We start from the raw sequence: 18,071 nt of genomic DNA, 5'->3' as shown, positions 1-18,071 counted from the left end.
GCTCCAGGCTTTTAATGGATGCCAGCGGCAGAGGGATGCTATCTGATCCAAATGGGAAACTGGCTCCCATCCCAGTAAGCTGTTGTAACCCTGTAAGGCCTCTTATGAAATGAGAGGGCTCTCGGGCACTCCCCCGCTGCAGGAAGAAGCAGCACCTTGTAGGTTAAGCTAGAAGCAGGGGCTTTCCTAGGCAAATTTCTCTTCTTTAGCACTCTGAAGCAGGTGTCTACGTCTGTCCCCTCCAGAGGGAAGTGGCCATGACATGCACGTTAGTTGGAGCTGTGCAGTCAGAGCTGGGTTTCTCTTTCCCTGCTGAAGGGTTAGCCCCAGGCACTGCTGCCCCCATAGTCCTTGCAAACTCTTTCCTTCCATGATGTAGATGGAGGATATGCACTCCACTGCCAAGTCCTGTGATGCAAAGCAATGTATCCAGGTACAGCAAGCTGTCAATTTTCAATTGCTTACACTGCCCTTAGAAAGCTCCATCCCTTCTTAGCCAGGCTTGGAGACCTTGGAAGCCCCTTATTTAAAATGTTTGCTGCTTTAATTGTAGAGTCAGTCCATGGTTTCATTTGTCCTCTCCCTCCACTCCCAGGAGCAGGGACTGTTTTTAAACACCTTAAATACCCAAACCAGTCTGTCTTGCACCTCCAGATGTGACTAAGCATCTGGTCCATAGCTGTTATTCATGCGCATTGTCTTGCTGCAGTCAGTGGAAAGAGCCCTACAAAGAGGTGGAGGCTGGAGCCCCACCTGGGCTGTGGCTAGGCTGGCAGTGCGGGTGGCGTGTGTTTGAATTCCTCGTCTGAGCAGGTCACACAGGACACTTCTGCATTCACAAGACGTATCTCCCCACCCTCTGTCGCTTGCTGTCTCCTAAGCTTCGATGGCTTGGGTTTGGGAAAGGGCTAGTTGCTCCTGCTAAGTTGGGAGTGAACAGGAATGCTGTCTCCTCCCAGCACTTGACATTGCTCAGCTGGTTACTGCACGTGTGGTCTTTGTGTGGAGCATTAGGCCCTGACCCCTGCCGCCCAGCTTCCAAGGGAAGTGGTGCTGGCTCCTACCTTAGGGGTCTTTAAAAGGAGGCTTGATAACTACCTGCTGGGGGTCATTTGAGCTTAAACTTAGTAGGGGTCATAAGAACCCCGTATTCATTCCTGCCCATGGCAGGGGGTCAGACTAGATGATCTGTTCAGGTCCCCTCTGACCCTTCTTCTATGAAACTATGAAACCCATGGGTAACAGCTGGCTGCAGACCTGTGACCGGCCAAACACTCATCACAGATTGAGGGAGCTGCTGGCAAGGGCCTGGGCGGCCGTTCGGTCATTTCCTGATGTCCTGCAGCGGACGCTCGCCTGCCCTCCTCCACCCACACAACCAGGGAGATCAGCTTGGTGAGCATGGACCTGCTTACAGTGGAGGCTGCTGGAAGGGCTGGCATGGCAAACCGCTCTTTCCTGACCCGGCACCCACAGGGGACTAGCTAAAGCTGCAGAGGACAGCGGGTCTGTCCCTCGAGCCCCTTGTCTCCCAGTGACCTTCTCAGCTCCGGGAGACAGCTTGGCTTTGCTGTAAAGCAGCTCATGTGACTGCAGTAATCCGCAGCCAGTAAACAGCTGGGCAGGAAGATTGCAGAAGGAGTCGCCCTATTTTCCCGCACTGCGGGCTCTGCAAGAGAGCATGGGAGCCGGGCGGCTGGTGCTCTGGACCCGCTTCCCTGCATGATGCCTTGGCCTCATGGCACAGCCACATCACCGGCTCCCCTCCAAGGCCAACTCCCACCAGGCGTCCTGCACACTTGGACAGGAAATAGTCATTTAAAATGGGCTCCACCAGCCCATCAGCAGAGCAGCGCATTTGGAGCAAATCCAGCCACGGCTACAAAACGCTCTCGTAGCCGGAAGGCGCCTGCATCGGCATGAAGCTGCTAAATAAACTGTGGTTTGCGAGAGGTGATTGCTGCAGAAGTGGCTTCCTTTGGGCCCTTCCCAGATCTGGACCTGAATCTGACTCTTTCCCCACCCCGCTAAGAATAACACCCCTGGGCTTTGTTATTTCCAGCCCTAAATAACTCTCTTTCGGCGGAGTCACGGGCCGCTAACATGCTCGGCTAAGGAGGCTGCTCGCCAGCTGTTCCTAGGCTGGGCTCTTCCTCTGAGTGACAGCTCTGCACGTGCCGCCTGGGACTCCACGCAGCGACGTGCTGACAGCGTGCCTTCAGATAAGAGAAACTCCTTCCCCCGAGGAGTTCCCAGTCCAAAGCCTGGCACGGAGAGGGCACGAACTGGTGGGGAGAGGCAAAGGAGGCGTTAGTGTAATCACAGCGCCATTTGCTGCCCCTCGTCCTCTTGTCTGTTTTTAGATCGCAGTAACTTTTCTGCCCTTGTGAGGGTGTGAGCGAGTGGGGAACCTCCGGCTGTGGATTCCTGAACTTCATCTCTCTGCATCCCTGGGGAGTTACGCTATGAAAACTTAAAGGATTTTCAAGGGGAGCCTTAATTGGTATTAATTGGGTTCTGCCTTCTAGTGTCTAGTGCAGTAGAGTACACACCGTACGTGCAGCCACAGCATACCGTACTCATACGTGACCCTCGGCCTCGGCCCTTTTCTGGAATTCGTTAGGTAAAGAGCAACCACTTCATGCCTGTATGGTCTTTGGTTTCTCTTTTGGGTCTGCCAAAAATGCCAACAGGGTGTATGCATGGCATGGATAAGTTGTCCGCTAGGACCTGGGCCGAGACAATCCCTCATTTCATATAAGCTCTGAACAGCCTTGAGAAGTGGCCATCTGTTACTCCCGGCCTGTGACAGATTTGAGCAGGAGATCTAGCTGGGAAAGGCTCTGCTTTCTATTCCCCTGAGCCATCACCAGGGGAAACCGTCATTTTTTTTGTTTTCAAGGGCTAGTGGCGTGCACAAAAATGCATCCATTGTATTTAAAGTGTGTGTGAGTGAGAGAGAGAGAGAGCGAGCATGTCACATGTATGTGCAGTTATGTATGTATAATTCACATAAATGCAGCTGCATTCACAACTCCTTTTCACTGCTGGCACATGTACAATAGTTTCAACTCCTTGAAGTCACTGAATTCAGTCACTGGAGTTTTCTCCATCAGTGCCATTGGCTCAGTGACAGTTTCCTACCATTTTAAGCCATGTGTTACATTAAACAGTCCGTGAAGCATCTTTGCTGCTGATTTTCTGACGTAGAGTTTTCAAATGTGTCGGTCTTCTACGTTCAGGTGTGAACTGGACACTAAGGGCACCTATACATGTGTAGCGAAGTTGCTCCAATGCACTGTAATTACAGTGCATCAGAGAAGGCTTAATTAGTTGAGTCTGCTGGAGTATGGTAATTACCACGTTCCAGCAGACTCAGACTCCAGTGCCACGTGTATCAGCATCCCTGCACTGAAAAATGGCAGCAGGGACACTTAAAAGCTTGTTCGATGAGCTTTAGTTAAAGTGCCCACGCCACCATTTTTCAGTGTGGGGACGCTGATACATGTGATGCTTTAGGTGCTTTAATTAGCGTGGCTCTTGGAGCTGCTTTAATTAAAGCCCCCACTCCCAGAGTACATGTATAAATGCCCTAAGGAGTTCAGAGTTGCTCTAAAAGTTAGTGGTACTTTATCTTTTAAGTCAGGCAGGACAGAAGGAAGTCTGTGACCATGGGGAGTTTCTTCTTTCTCTTCAAGCGTCAGCCAAGATTGTTGATGCCTTCTGTTCTGTCACTAATGGTAGGGAAGAGGCAAAGCAGCCAGGTATATCAGGAGTTTTCTTTGCATCTTCGTCCGTGAGATCCCACTGAGGGTATGCCAGAACTTCAGGTCCACATTACACTAGATCTATGCAGAGGGGACATCTGAAAGAGCCACAGATAATGGAAAGAAATGATCATTCCTTCCACTACACCAATGGTGCTCAACTTGTTAGACCTGAGATGCACCTTGTTCGACACAAGACTGAAGGCACCCCCCAGAAAATGTCGACTCTTAATTTGCACTCTTTTTTGGACTCCAGAAGAAATTAGGTTGCTTTTCTGTTGCAAATAGCTTAGAAAGACCACAGCAGGTCAGGATGTTTTTAACACCATGAATTCCTATTTGAAACCTCTGGGTTTATCTTGTGAATCGTGTCTGCCCATCTGACATTGAAAGGATCTCAAAGGACCCTGGGGTGCTTTTTACAGGCTGCTGCACTGTACAGAGACTTGCTAACCACTGTAAAACCTTGTGTGTGTGGTTTTTAATTTGCCCCTGACATGCAAATATTGCATACGTTAGTTATTATCAGTCCCATGCTCAAACCTCCCCATTTTTTTTTAAATCAACAGATACAGGGAGTTTAAATAGCTTGAATCTGCCAGAGGCAGCCACATACTGCAAATGGATACTGAGAGCATTAGAAACTTTTCCCACCTGTTGCACAGCGCAAGCAGCAGAAGAAAGTTGTTTTTTTTGTTTTTTTTGAAAGAGTGTTGACTGTAAAAACTGGTTCTTTCCTTACATCTAAGCCATGTGTTTGCTGTGATTTATACCTGCCTTGCTGACGGTGTGCAGGGCACTGTGGAGCAAGGGATCTTTGCCAAATAGGGCACTTGCCCTAAAAAGGTTTGCAGTCTTCAGGCATTGCCTGTGAGAGCCCAGAACAGGGTAACGGAGCAGCACGTGGACGTTGTAGCAGAGCTCTTTTTCATGGCGAGTAGGGTTTAGAGAGTCCTCTGATGGAGGAGAGGGATAGCTTCTGACAATATTCTTTGGGGTTGTCTTCATAAAGACAGGATTAACCTTGCCTTGTGTTAGCTAGTGTGGTAACTCAACGCGGGAGCAGGTTAAAATCCTCACTGTGGCAAGGCTTTGCCCATAGAGTTTCACATGCATTAGCAGGTGTAGGCAAACTTAAGGTTCCCCCCAGTCTTTTCCCCAGCCTGCCTTTTTAACCCATCTGGAAGGTACAGGTTGCTTTATTATTCCGAGGATTCACAGAAGCTGACTGCAACTAAGTGTGCACCATTTTTTTTCTTAGTGAAGATGGATCCACAGAGCTCCAAAATCCTCAAGAGAAGTGAGCGTAAGTCTGCCGTGCCTTTGGTACGTCACCTCCAGAGCTGCCCACCAGGCTGAGCTTGGCAAACTTTTCTTTCTGAAGGGTGACCAAAGGCTCAGAACTGGTGGCCTCTTAGGTTCCACACTGGCTTCGTAGCACAGGTTTGAAATCTTTCTCTGGCTGCGCACATGGAGCCAATTTGCCCTGGACGCCATTAGAAAAGGTCTAATACAGAACTCCACGAGAGCAATTATACAGTATCCCTCTTCTGAATGCAACCACCCTTCAAATAAATGCCGCAGAGTTGGCCTAAGAAAGCACATTTAAGTGAGGAATCTAAGAAAGTCCAGCCTTGGATAGTCTATTTTCTGCCATATTATTCTGAACCACCAGTTAGCATGAACCTGTTGCTTGGGTTAGAGGTTTCTTTCATTTCTCTCTTACACACATGCACACTAAGACTTGCAGAAAAGAAAGAACCTGCATCTCTTGGCCTGTTTGTCAGCCATAAATGCAGCCCTGCCTGTTAGCTGAGAGACGCTCCCTCTTGAGCAAGTCAGCAACAAGAAGGGAAAGCATCTTCCAGGTGAAGCCAAGTAGCTGCTTTATATTTTCCTATGTTAAATCCTATGTAGCGTAAATTAATGTCCATGTTCGTTTTGGATGTGGTGTGAAGTATGTTAACGTTTAAGGCTCTTTTTGAGTCAAAGTCCATTATAATCTTAAGAATCCGCCGAGATGTGTTTCAGTGACTGATGGGGTAGAGGGAGAGAACCTGGATTTTGGGAGCTTGCAGGCCTGGCACCGGGCTGCGATACTGAGCAGCCACCTCTGGCCTCTTGCTTGTTCCTCCATCACCCTGGGAATAGCAGAGAGCATTTATGGGTGGTGGCCTCACTTTTTAGGAGACTAGTGTTCAGCAACCGCAGTTCTCACCCACCCTTGCTTTCTAGGCTTTCCATGCCGTATTATGCCAGTAGCATAAAGGTTTGCATGCAGTCACCTTGGGGAAATATGTCTTATGTTAGTGATCCAAAAAGCCATGTATTCACACCTAGAATCATCTGCAGTCCTTTCCCATTCATGCTGTCCCAGTTAGGTAACACCAATAGCATTTTGTATGGAGTTAGGAATATGTACCTTGTCACATCTAATATAGTGATGAGGCTCCAGATGTAGACACCCAATATGGCTTTTAATTCTATGAAGGCCAGAAGTAATTTGTGTTTGGCTATCTGTCCTCCATGAGGAAAGTGAAAAGGGCCTCTTTCCTATCCCCATGGGGGTTTTGTGGCTATACCATGCGCAATGGTATTTTCCCCTTTGTTCAGCATTTTATGCCTGCATTTTGTCAGGGTTCCTAGCAGAAGACTGTTCAGGTGGCAAGTGGAGTCTAGCAGATGTTTCCACAGGTGAGTTGATTTTTTTGTGCTGGTTGTATGAAGTGTTGAGTTTCAGCTCCTGGTTGGTATGACTGGCACGACTGGTTTCTTTATGTTTCTGAGCACCTGGGATATTTCTTGGGCTGAAGAGGGACCCACCTGTCTGTCTCCCCCCTTCCCTCACACTGTAATGGGAGGGGAATCCTAGAAATCAGATGCAGATTTACCACAGGTGTTGCATTTCTACACTTTGGGCTAGATCCAAATCATTCTCATGGACACCTGTTGGGCTTCGGTGGAATGAAGGCCCCTAAGTTGCAAAACAATTGAGATTGATCCCTCCCGCTTCTGACAGTCGGAGGACTGCTTAGGACCCACAATCATTAGCCCCCACCTAAAACATTTCCTCTGTGTTTTTGCCTGTTGTTGGCTTTTCTGAAGCATCTAGAGATCAAACTCCTGCCTAAGCCTCATTGCAGTCCAGATCAAAGGCACCTAAACTCTGTCTGAGTCCTGCCGCTGTTAGTTGTTCCCAGAACCTGCCTGGTGCCTGTTCGATGCTGTCAGCGTACACACGCAGCACCCCGTGGGCACTGGTCATTGCGGCAGTGCCTGCCTCTTGCACCACAGCCTTGTGCTTCCACTGCCCCCTGAAGGGACTCCAACCCACACCCCTCACTTCCCAAGAGCGTGCCCCCCTCATGAGGCTGCAGGCTAGTTTGGATGGATAACCCCACATTACTCCTGTTGAATACTGGGTACTCTAGACTGCAAGAGTCATGTGGCAGAATGAGAGCGAGCAAGGGAGAGCTTGACTCTGTAGCCCCGAGAGAAGTGCAGGGGCCAAGCAGGGTAGCCCTGGTTATTTCTGTTTTTAATTAGTAATTATTTAATGTAAAATGCACACATTTTGTCACTGAACTCAGTGGTACTGTCAGTGCTGTAGGTGTCCTGGTCAGGCAGGTGCCTTCTGCCTAGGTGCTCTCAACCCTGGGATGATGGTGGGCACCTAGCATGCAACCCTGGGTCAGACACCTAATTTCCAGTGGGAGAGAGTGGGACTTCAGACCTGCCTCTGTGTCTAGCACATCCTATTAACTCATCCTAAGTACCTGCCTGCTCAGCACGTAAGCCCTCTGGCTCCCTGTGTGGAGATGGCTGTTTGTCTCCATTCACCATATAGGGATCCTAAGCGCCCAACTTTCTGCACTCAAGGTGCCCTCTCAAGGCAAGGCCCCTCTGCGATCAGTATTGCAGTGGTCAAGTGAAAAGTAGTTAAGAGGATGATTTGGATCTTGTCTCCTGCCAGATTCACTGATCCAGGGTTGAGTAGCAAGCAAAGGTGCGAGATGAATGTACACCTGCATGTTGGGTGTGCCAGGACCCTTTAGCTCTCCTTACTAAGGCTAAACTCTCATGGAAGTCAGCGGGATTGTTACCCAAGCCAGGAGTTAGCCTGGGCTTGGAATGGGTATTTCATTGATATGTAAGTAACAACACAGGGTGAGGGCAATGGGTGTGCAATTCAGCATCTTAAGGAGCATGTCTATAAAGTACAAAACACAAGAGTTGAACAGAGCAAACCCCAGAGCCAACTGCCACCAACCCATAGGGGCTGAGAACCTGTAGACATACCTGCTCAGTCTGAAAGCCCTGTGAAGGTCAGGGTGAGAATACAGGCATGCATGATAGGCCTGTGGGCTCCAGCATACCTGTGTGTACTCCCCAGACCTTTGCTGGTCTTTCACAGACCGAGTAGATCTGTCAGTACAGACACCTTCCTGTTTAGCTATGTGAATAACGATAGCATGCATCTCTGATAATACTTATCTTGGTCTGTGAGGAAGGCATGCTGAGGGCCTGAGCACAGGAGCCCTAAGTGCTGCCATAACTCATCCTGCATTTCTTGGATAATTATATGCTCCGGTGGAGTAGAGGCCACTCTTAAGTCCCTCTTAAAATTGTTTGAAATTTAAAAGACCCAAGGATATTTTTTATTAGACCAACTATATAGCTGGGAGAGCTGGTGGACAAGTTTTCAGGCACCAACTACCCTTCCTCAGGATTAAATAAATTTTAAAAAGCCCTTGCAAGTTCAAATGGCTTTTGTGTAGATTTTAGACTCTTCAGAGTTGGTTTTGTCCTTCAGATGAAATTAATAAAGCTGCTACGTCACTTTTAAATGGAGCTCCACCTTCCTCCTCAAGAACAAGCCGTTGCTATTAACAAAGTCATCTAGAGAATATGGGGTTCTAAAATGGGTATTTTAAAAGGAAAAATCAGCCTAGGTATATAATCCTTACTTTATGAAAAAACCCTGTAGACTTTACTAGGGATTGTACAAATACATTTTTGTAGGCAATATAATAGGATTCTATACTGTTCTGGCTGTACCTGTATTTGAAGACCCAACAGGACTAGACTCCAACTGAGTAGGTGTTTTCCATCTCTAATTCTTATGAAGCGTTGTCCTGAGAAATCCTCTCTAAAACAACCTCTGCTCCCTTTCCTGTATCATTTACTTAAAAGAGAATGAAAATTAAGTTTCTAAATTTAGTAAAAGATGGAAACCATGTTGTTCCCTCCCCCCCCCAGCATTTTTAGCTAGTTATCAGAAATGCCTGGCAACAATGCAGACAGCTGATCTGACCAGGTTTGCCCTTCCTTACACTGCAAAGCCAGCAAATCGAGGGAACTTAGCAGCATGGTAGCTTAGTACATTAGCTGTTCACCAGTGACATCCTACAGCATTAGGAAGGGCTTGGGTCACAAGGGGAAGCAAACAAGTTTGGTCTCCTGCTCCCATACAGAAATTGGCCAGTCACTTGAAAGAGGCCCCAAATTAATAACTTAAGTCTGCACAGGGGCAAAGCTGGGGAGGGAAAACTTGCCTAGTGTGTGTCAACACTGTGTTCCTCTCTCGTTTTTGAGCTCTAGTTACTCTCAGCATCCTCCAAAGATGAGGGAGGGAGAAATGACCTACCCAACAGGTGTCAGCTCCAGGCTTGGACTTGGTTTATCACAAAAATGCCCAAGCTTCTGCTTTGCTACCTCTTCCAGCCCTGCTCACTTTTCAGTGACAATAAAACGATTGTTTCAGCTACAGGGTGATGAAGCACTGGAACGGGTCACCTAGAGATGTTGTGGAATCTCCGACCTTGGAGGTTTTTAAGCTTGACAAAGCCCTGGCTGGGATGATGTAGTTGGGGCTGGCCCTGCTTTGAGCAGGGGGTTGGACTAGATATGACCTCCTGAGGTCCCTTCCAACCATTGTTTTCTATGAGTCTATGAAGTGCTTGGGCATTTTGAGGCATCCTCTCTGCCATCTCTTCCGAAAAGGGAGCTGAATGTAAGAAAGTTTGGTCCGCCAGTAAGCACAATTTACTTTCTCCAAAGACAGCAGTAAGTGCAAGAAATAATGCTGGCAAGCTCTGCAGAACTTCCCCTCCTGGCCTCCAGTTCCTTGTGTAGAAAGGGGACCCCTAGCTTTGGCTCATGCTTGCTGTAGCCAGAGAAGTGGCGGGGTAGGAGATGCTGGGAGAGAAAAGTCTGCTAGCACATTGTCACAGTAGGTTTTGCTCTCAACAAGAAATGGGGGGAGGAAATCAAGGCCAAGAAAACACATCTAGGGATCTTAAGCTGAGTGGGTTGATTCTTCAAATCCTGAGCAGCCAGCAGCTTCCAGTAAAAATAAGCCAGTTTAGCGGGAGCAAAGTGATCCCTGAATGCAGGGTGCCTTGGAGTCCAGCATGTGCTGCTGTCGTGAGGCAGGGCAGAGAGTTCCCACTCACCTGATCACTGTTGGGTCCTTCAGCACTTTGTCTGCCTCACACTATTCTGACTAAGCAGAGGAGGAAGGCATGCTGCAGGAACAGGACGAGCCAGGACAATGGGAAAAGTGAGTCACTGTCAATTTTAAGTAGCATTTGGCAGCCATATGGCAGGTAACGCTGGCGGCGTCCATAAAGTGGCAGTTTGATGCATGTAGCTGTGTGTGTGCAGGGCTTCAGGGGCAGACTACCCTGGCTGCAGAATTGCTGTCACCTTCCTGGGAAGTTTTCATTTATTGGATGAAAACCATAGGGTTTTTGTTTTGCATGCTGTGCTTGGCCGACAATCCAAGAACCAGTCCAGGCCGAAGCATTGGCCATGAACAGGTATGTGTTTCTAGCAGTGGAAATTTTCCACCACTAGAAATAAGTCTGGGAGATGGAGCAGCACAGGCATTCAGCCTGCAACTGCCTCTTCTCCATCGCTTCTCATGCCCTCCTCCAACTGGGATCATCCTGGTCTGGGGAAAGCATGGGGAGTGGCAACTGCTTCAGTTCTCCTGGTCCTTGGGCAAAGCCAGGATCATAGTGAGCAGATCAGGGGCTCTAGTGTAAGGAGTAGGTGGGGAGCAAACAACGACTGCTTCTCTCTCTGCTGCTGGTGCCCAGCAGCAGAGCGAGAGTGGACTAAGCAGTGCAGCAAAGCCCCTGCCTGCGCCTCTCCAAGTCTGTGGGAGGGGCAGGAGCAGCTCCTCCCCATGCCTCCTCCAGACCAGGGTGACCACAGTTGCAGCCCTTCACCACTCAGTTCCTCTGGGCTCCTGGAAGGAGTCAAACAGCAGGGAAGTGTACATATGTTCATTCTCCCAGGAGAAAGTCTGCTAGGGGCAACTTCTACCAGGTTGGAGATGGATTATTTTTCTCCTGGAACAGCCATTTTTGTTCCTGGAGAAACCATGGTTTCTACTGGGAAAGTTGAGATTCTCCCAGTAGAAATATAATGTCATAAGTGACCTGTGTTTTATTATAAATCATGGGTCAGGATCTGCAGCTTCCCCTTTCTGGCTAAGTCTCCATCCATAAAGTACCCTGCTGCCACCGCTTTTCTTTTTGCTGTTCATTTGTTCTGTAAGTCCCCCTATTTTTGGGTGGATCTGTTCTGTTCTAGGTTGTGCGTGTGTGCAAGAGAGTGAGAAATGGCTTTTTCCAGAAGCAAATGGGGATTTAAAAGCACATTTGAGGTCAAAGTCTTGCAGCTTTTTTCTCAAACCAGTGCCGGGCAGGGCAGTTTCCACCTTTCCTGCCTAAGAGGTGCTGTGGGGTGACTAGTGCAGTGTGAGAATACCGTAAGGCTGACACATGGTGTTGGGGCTGTCAGATGCCCCAGCCTTTTAATCTTGAGGGGAAAAAAAAGAAAGCACGTGAAGCAATTTCTGCCTCCAGGTTGTTTCTGCAGGGCAAAACCCCTGGAGTTGTTGCACCTGTATCCTGTCTTGGCAGGTGTGTAGTAGGAGGAGGGTAACTACTTTGCATGGTGTCCAGGCCATGTCTCCTCCCTTCCTCCTGTTCCTCCTGCCTGGTTAATTTACAGAGGCCCCTATTTTACTCTTAGAGATGTTCAAATTCTCTGATGACCTGGAGCATCTTCACTGTTGATTGCTTAATTGATGACCCACTAAAGTGGTCTGATTCTTTTTATCCAGAACGGGGAAGGGGAAAAAGGGACCTGGGTCCCCTTAATGGACCTCAAGTAGAGCTTCCAAAAATGTACGTTGCTCACATTTGGAGATCGTGGTAGACCCATCTCCTAGCTGGAGCAAGAGGGATTCTGTAATGGGGCAGTGCAGTGTTACCAAGGGCAGTGCCAGATGGTCCCCGGCTGATGGCATGATGGTCTCACTTCTTGCTCAGACTTGTAACCCGGGCATTGTCTTTGACTCCTCTCTCCTTGGCCCCACACACCCCGGCTGTGTCCTGATCTGTAACATCTCTGAAATGGGACCTGTGGACAACTACAGCATCATCCTCTCCCAGTTTGATGACTGCATTCCCCAGTCCACATCGAATCCATGCACAACACGTAGTGTTGGGGTCATGCCTGGCTCAGCCCTGCTCCCTGCCGCCTAGCACACTCCCCAGCCCTTCTGATGGCCGCTAGCAGTGTTGGCCTTTGTCTGCATCTCTTGCAGGCACCCTTTTGGGCTTCCTTCCAGACAGCCTCATTTCTCCCCTCACCCCAAACTAGTCACAAAGGCCCTCTCTTTTCCTTGCTATTGTGATGCTCTGGGTAGCTGAGAGCGGCCTGCTGGGACCACTGCTGTACCCAGTATTTGTGTGACACTGCACAGCCAGCCTCTGCAGATGCATCTCATGCATTTCCCACTAGTTTCCTCCTCCTATTCTCATCCTCCCACGAGTTTCTTACACTCTTGGGCTCTCTAGTTCTCATTCACATTGCAAACTGGGGCAGGCAGGAGCCTCCACCGATTATGCGTGTGCTGAGCGAGCCCTAAGGAGCCCTGATCGAGACCTGTTTTTTGGGCACTATCCCAAAGCAGGACACGCTCATCCCAGCTGCACCCTCCTGCTCCAGAGCCATGAGCACCCGCTTCTATTGTCTCTGTGGCTTGGTGCATTATTAATAATGTTTGTTCCCAGCCCTTCGCCAGGTGGGAGCAGGGCTGAACCACAGCAGAGCCAGCAAGCAGCTGCATGCCTCTCACTCCCCCACAGCGATGGGGAGAGCACTTTCATGGAGCTGGCCCTACTCGCAGGTCTGTGGTGGGAAAGATGCAGGAGTTTTTGGCCTGGGGATTTCCTGGTTAATACATCGAAAGGGTCCAGCCTCCGTGCTTGAGGGGACCACGTGCCAGCTAGATTAGGGCTAATCAGAGCCCAGCGCAGGGACAATCCTGGCCCCAATGACGGTATCGCAGCGGTTTAATCGTCTTTCTCCCAAGGGCGATCATCTCTGCCGCCCTCACGCCTCTCCTCTTCCTCTGGGTTGGTGCTGCTGTGTCAGATGCTGAGGGGATTTAGCTTAATCCTGTGCCAAGGGGGCCATGCGGGCCTCTGTCTCTTGGACACTTCCAAGGTGTGCTGTGGCATGGGGCTGAGGCAGCACCCATGCTGCCGTCTTTCCACGCTAGGCCTGTCTCCCTAGTGCTTTTCTCTGAAAGGCAGCAGCTGCTCCCTGCTGTACCCTGGCACCTGTCTTGGGATCAAGCACACTCACCTTGTGTGCCCCTGGCTGCTAAGGGGATCAGTCCCTTGCAATAGCAAAGTCTTCGGAGGTCTCCGGGTAGTAGAACATGCCCTAAAAAAAATGCCGGATGTAGGACACGGATGCAGCCCCTCTGAATTTCTGCAGTGGGTAGATGCTTCCTAGAGTTTCTCTGAAGCACAGGTGTTGGCAGAGCACATCGAGGGCTGAGATGAAAAGTGCAAGAGCAGTGCACGGTCCTGTGAACTCTCTGCCACCCCAGCCCCCGGGTCACCCACCTGCACAGGGCGATTAAGACTTAATCCTTCCTGTCTGCACAGTAAGCGGTGCAGGGATACTGAATAACTGCTTCATGGGGCCATGCACTCAGGCCTTGGCCGGTGAGATGTGGCTTGATGCTGCAAAAGATCAGGAAGGAATTTGCCCCCAGGGTCTGATCGGTATAGACTGCAGGGGTTTTGCCTCCCTCTGCAGCAGGGGATGTGGCCCTCTCCAGGGATCTTTTGAGTGTGTTTTAGCAAACTCCTTCTTGTCCTTGCAGTAGCAGGACACTGGCAGTGCCCTCATTCCTCTCTTTACCTGTAGCGAGTTGGGCTGTCTTTGGTGTTTCGTGTGGTGTGGCTGGTAGCTGTGTATGAGGGTTATTCCCAAAGTTTTTAAGAATAGGCTCAATCCACACTGGTCTAGTCAAGGCTGACTTCCTTGAGCAGGGGGCTGGACTAGACATGACCTCCCGGGGGGGCTCTGCTAGCCCTGCTTTTTCATCTCTTCTGCATTGTACAAGTCGCAGGCCTGTCAGGACAGGAGCCCATCATGTCCTAGACTTTGATTGGCCCAGCCCCAAGACCTGAATGAATGGCAAACCTCTATGAATGGATCTGGGGTTTTGAAAAGTGGGGTGCAAATGGTGTGGGGCATCATCACATGTAGCACAGCGTGCATTTTTTCCCAGTTAAAGCAGAATGAGAAGTTTTACTAATACACTGGGGGCAGGAACAATATTATTCAGTATAGGATCAAAGCAAAACTGAGTACAACTACTGAAATGTGCACTAAATTGCTAGATTATATAAAACATTTTTAAAAAAACCACAGCAAACTAGGTGAAAAATAGTAAAAAGATATTGCGCTGTTAGTCCTGTAGTCATTGTAGTTAAATGTACATCTCTTCAGAGTCACAAAACAAAATCTAGCTGCCTCCATGCCTCCAGTGCTTCACTGGCAGTCATTTCTACATATGAGTTAAAGTTACCTCACCTGTATTAAGGTTTTTAGCTGGAGCTAAAAATAGTCTGCAGGGCTGTGAAACAGGAGAGAGACATTCCCAGGAAGGGCTAACAGACAGCAACATTGCAGAAGAAAGGATAGTCTGACTAGTGGACATCAAGACTGTTAAAAGGAAGAGAGGGCTGTTAACACCCATGGAGTGGAGAGAGATTAGTAGGAACCAGGAAGATGACAAGTAACCATGAAGTCAATGGACTCCCTCACAGCTGCCTGAATAGAAACGCTTCTGCTCCTTTGAGGCAGTTGGTTTGAAAGTTTGGGTGGAGCAGGAATCAAAGGGGGGTGCAACCGCAGCACGGTCCTCCCCCCAACCACATCTGTGGCTGCAAACACCCATCTTCTGCTTTTTGTCTCCCTAGGCCTCGTCCAGATCCCCGTGAGCATGTACCAGACTGTGGTGACGAGCCTTGCGCAGGGTAACGGTCCCGTGCAAGTCGCCATGGCGCCCGTCACCACGCGGATAGCAGACAGTGCCGTCACGATGGATGGGCAAGCCGTGGAGGTTGTGACCTTGGAACAGTGATGCTGCCGCAGCAGGATCATGATGGTGTTTTTTTCTCGTCTCTTATGCGAATAATTTTTTTACGCCTCTCCAGAGATGCAATCAGGTGGCACCGAGGCTCCCGGCTGGGGAAGCAAAGGTTTTGTTAACCTTTTTTTAAAAGGAGGGGAAAAACAAATAGCAGAGGATGTGTGTTCAGTGCATTTTTATAGCGCCGCTCTGATCCCACAGGAGTGAAAAGCCCATTGCTGACTGGACTTTCCTTCCGCTGAGATTTAAAACCAAAATGCAGCTCCACTCCCCCAACCCCCTGACCCCCAGCCCTCCACCCCGCATGAAATATCTCCCTCTGAATCAGGGTGAGATTGGCAAGACTCACTCCCTCCTGTGTCCCCCCGCCCCAACAAGAAGTCACAGTGCCCCCCGGTCGGAGACCGTTCTACCCACGCTAAGCCAGTGCCGCCACGACTCCCACTGTGGCTCCTGGCCACCCCCACTTTGCAAATTAGGTTACAAAGATTTTAACATGGACTTTAAGAGAGACAGTTTGGGAGCAGCCCATCTTGGAAGGCACGTGCCCAACAGCGGAGGCCCAGCAGCAGCCTGTCGAAGGGGTAGCGACGTCCTTGGAGGCAGCACCTGGCTCTCAATAAAGAGGAAAGTTCTGGGGCAAAGCCAGCGGAGAGATCCTCGCCACGCTCCCTCATCTCTCCCTCCCCGTCCCCCAGATCCACACCGGAGACCTGGACTTGCCTCTCCCACACCCTTCCAATGTAGCCGCCACGTGAGAGTCTTCTCTGCCTTCTTGCCGCGGCTGCCAGATGAGCAAGGAGACGGTCCGAGGGGCTTGGGCTGTGGGGTGAAGGAGGGGGAAGGACTTGAAGCAAGTGGAGGAGTCTCTGAGCTGTGCTTTTCCCCCTTCCCTTCCTCAACTTGCCCGCCAGGACTCGCGCTGCAACCGAAGCGCGTTCAGCCACATCGCTGAGAGGTACGTCTGATCGCATGCAGCGCATCTGTCGCTGGCGTGACCGGAGCAGCGCTCGGAGCGCTCTGAGCAGACGGTCCCTTATCGCTCCTGTGCCCAGAGGGCCCGTTCCTCGTTCAGTGCACTTCCTCGTTCAGTGAAACATGGGGATGAAACCATGAGCGGCCCCATTTTTGGGTGACCCCGTCCCTTAGCCCCCCCCAGCGACCAGCCCCATTCGTGTCCCACAGGCCACGTGCCTGCTCCTGCTGTATGTGCATTTCCAGCACGGCTTTGCTGCTGCTAGTTTTTTTAATCTGCTTCACATGAAAAACCTCCAGACCAAAACAGGCCTGGGGCATTTTCAGTGACTGGGGGTTTTTTTGTTCTTCTTTTTTTTTTTTGTTCTTTTTTTTTACTTGACTTTCAAATGGGCCAAACCTTTGCTTCCCAAAAACAGAACATGTTCCCCCGCCCCACCCCAAGTCGAACTCCTCTCCCTCTTAGCTGCACCCCCTCCGGTGTGTGCCGCTTTGCATGGTATTTAATTTTTTATTTTAAGTGGCCATTAACACCGTTCTCCATGTCTTTCTCCGCCTTCACGAGAGTTTTCAGATTCTTGTATTTACTTGTTTTATATGAAAAATATCAAATGTTCTTTGTATACGTTTTTTCTGTACTTTAACGAGGGGGCGGGGAAGATTTCCATAGCAGCAGTCCTGGTTCTCCGATTCATTCTTTTTTTTAACGACTTTTTTTTTTTTAATTGTCGTTGTGAAGCTGTCGGTGGCTTTCGAGTCCGTGTTTCTTTGGCGATGAAATAACGTTCTTTTAGTCTGAGAGATTCTCCCCTCCCTCCCCACAAAGGAAAAAAAAAAAGCAGTTGAGTAGCAGAGCATGGAATAATCCCTGTTGTTTTCCCATCCTATTATTGCCTCATTCAATAAATTGTTACAAATGTGCTCGCCCGTGGTCGATGTGATGCTTTGCGGGGTTTGGGTAAATGGAGGGAAGAGGTGTTTGAAGAAAAGAACTACTTCCCTTCCTTGCCTGGGTTCCTGGTAGCTGACAGCTGACTCCTAGGAGCTTTTCCTCCACTGATGAACTGCCCAGCTGGGAACTCGCATTGACACCAAGGGGAGTAGGCGATTGAGGAAAGATGCACAGGAGTATGTGGCCAAAGGACTTAGGGCTTTCGGTTGTTTTTTATAGTCACTACAAAGCTGCCGGTGGCTTTCAAGTCCGTGGTTTTTTGCTGATGATGAAATTACCATCTTTTTTTTTCTTTTTTTTACTGTTTCACAATTTCTCCAGTAAAAGGGGTGTGCTCCTGTTACCTTAGCTCAGCTTGGATGCTAAATCATAGAGAAGTGGAGCTGGAGGAGACCTCTGGAGGTCATATCTAGTCCAACCCCCTGCTTGAGGTAGGGTCTTTCCTATCCAAACCAGTCCTTTACCAGTCCTTGCCCAACCTGTCTTGACGCCTGCTTGCCGGGGTCATAGTTTCATAGTTTGTAGGGTCAGAAGGGACCTGAGCAGATCATCAAGTCTGACCCCCCGCCACAGCAGGAAAAGGTACTGGGGTCAAACGACCCCGGTAGTCTTTCCTGCCCAAGTGCAGGGGGGCTGGACCCGATGACCTGTAAGGTCCCTTCCAACCCCCAACAACTATGAAACTATCACAAAACTACATGTCAACCCTGTTCCACAGCTACAAGACATTGCCCAACACCCTAACCTGCCAAGTAAAGCAGGGGGATGCAGGTGATTGGTGTCCCACTGCTGCAAGGGTTCATTGGATGATAGGAAAGTCATGTTGGAAGGGACCTGACAAGTTCGTGTAGTCCAGCCTTTTGTTCAAGGCAGGATCATCCCTAAATGAACCATCCCAGCC

General features: G+C 49.5%; 1 protein-coding gene across 2 annotated transcripts in view; it reads left to right on the top strand.

Moving 5' to 3' along the window:
- NRF1 (nuclear respiratory factor 1) overlaps nt 1-17,139 on the top strand; it is a 59,213-nt gene extending 42,074 nt beyond the window's left edge. Inside the window, exons 11-12 of one of the 2 annotated variants that reach the window (XM_019543818.1) lie at nt 6,405-6,461; nt 15,071-17,139. In XM_019543818.1, coding sequence (XP_019399363.1) covers nt 6,405-6,461; nt 15,071-15,234 — 221 coding nt within the window. In that variant the 3' untranslated portion in view covers nt 15,235-17,139. The remainder of the gene's footprint in view (nt 1-6,404; nt 6,462-15,070) is intronic. The other variant, XM_019543819.1, reaches the window with a different exon arrangement.
- Nucleotides 17,140-18,071: the final 932 nt, after the last annotated feature.

This window comes from Crocodylus porosus, unplaced genomic scaffold, assembly GCF_001723895.1.
Source record: "Crocodylus porosus isolate Cpor-Errol unplaced genomic scaffold, CroPor_comp1, whole genome shotgun sequence".
NCBI lineage: Eukaryota > Metazoa > Chordata > Crocodylia > Crocodylidae > Crocodylus > Crocodylus porosus.
The sequence above is the reverse complement of the archived record's forward strand: the minus strand, read 5'-3'. Positions and strand labels throughout refer to the sequence as shown.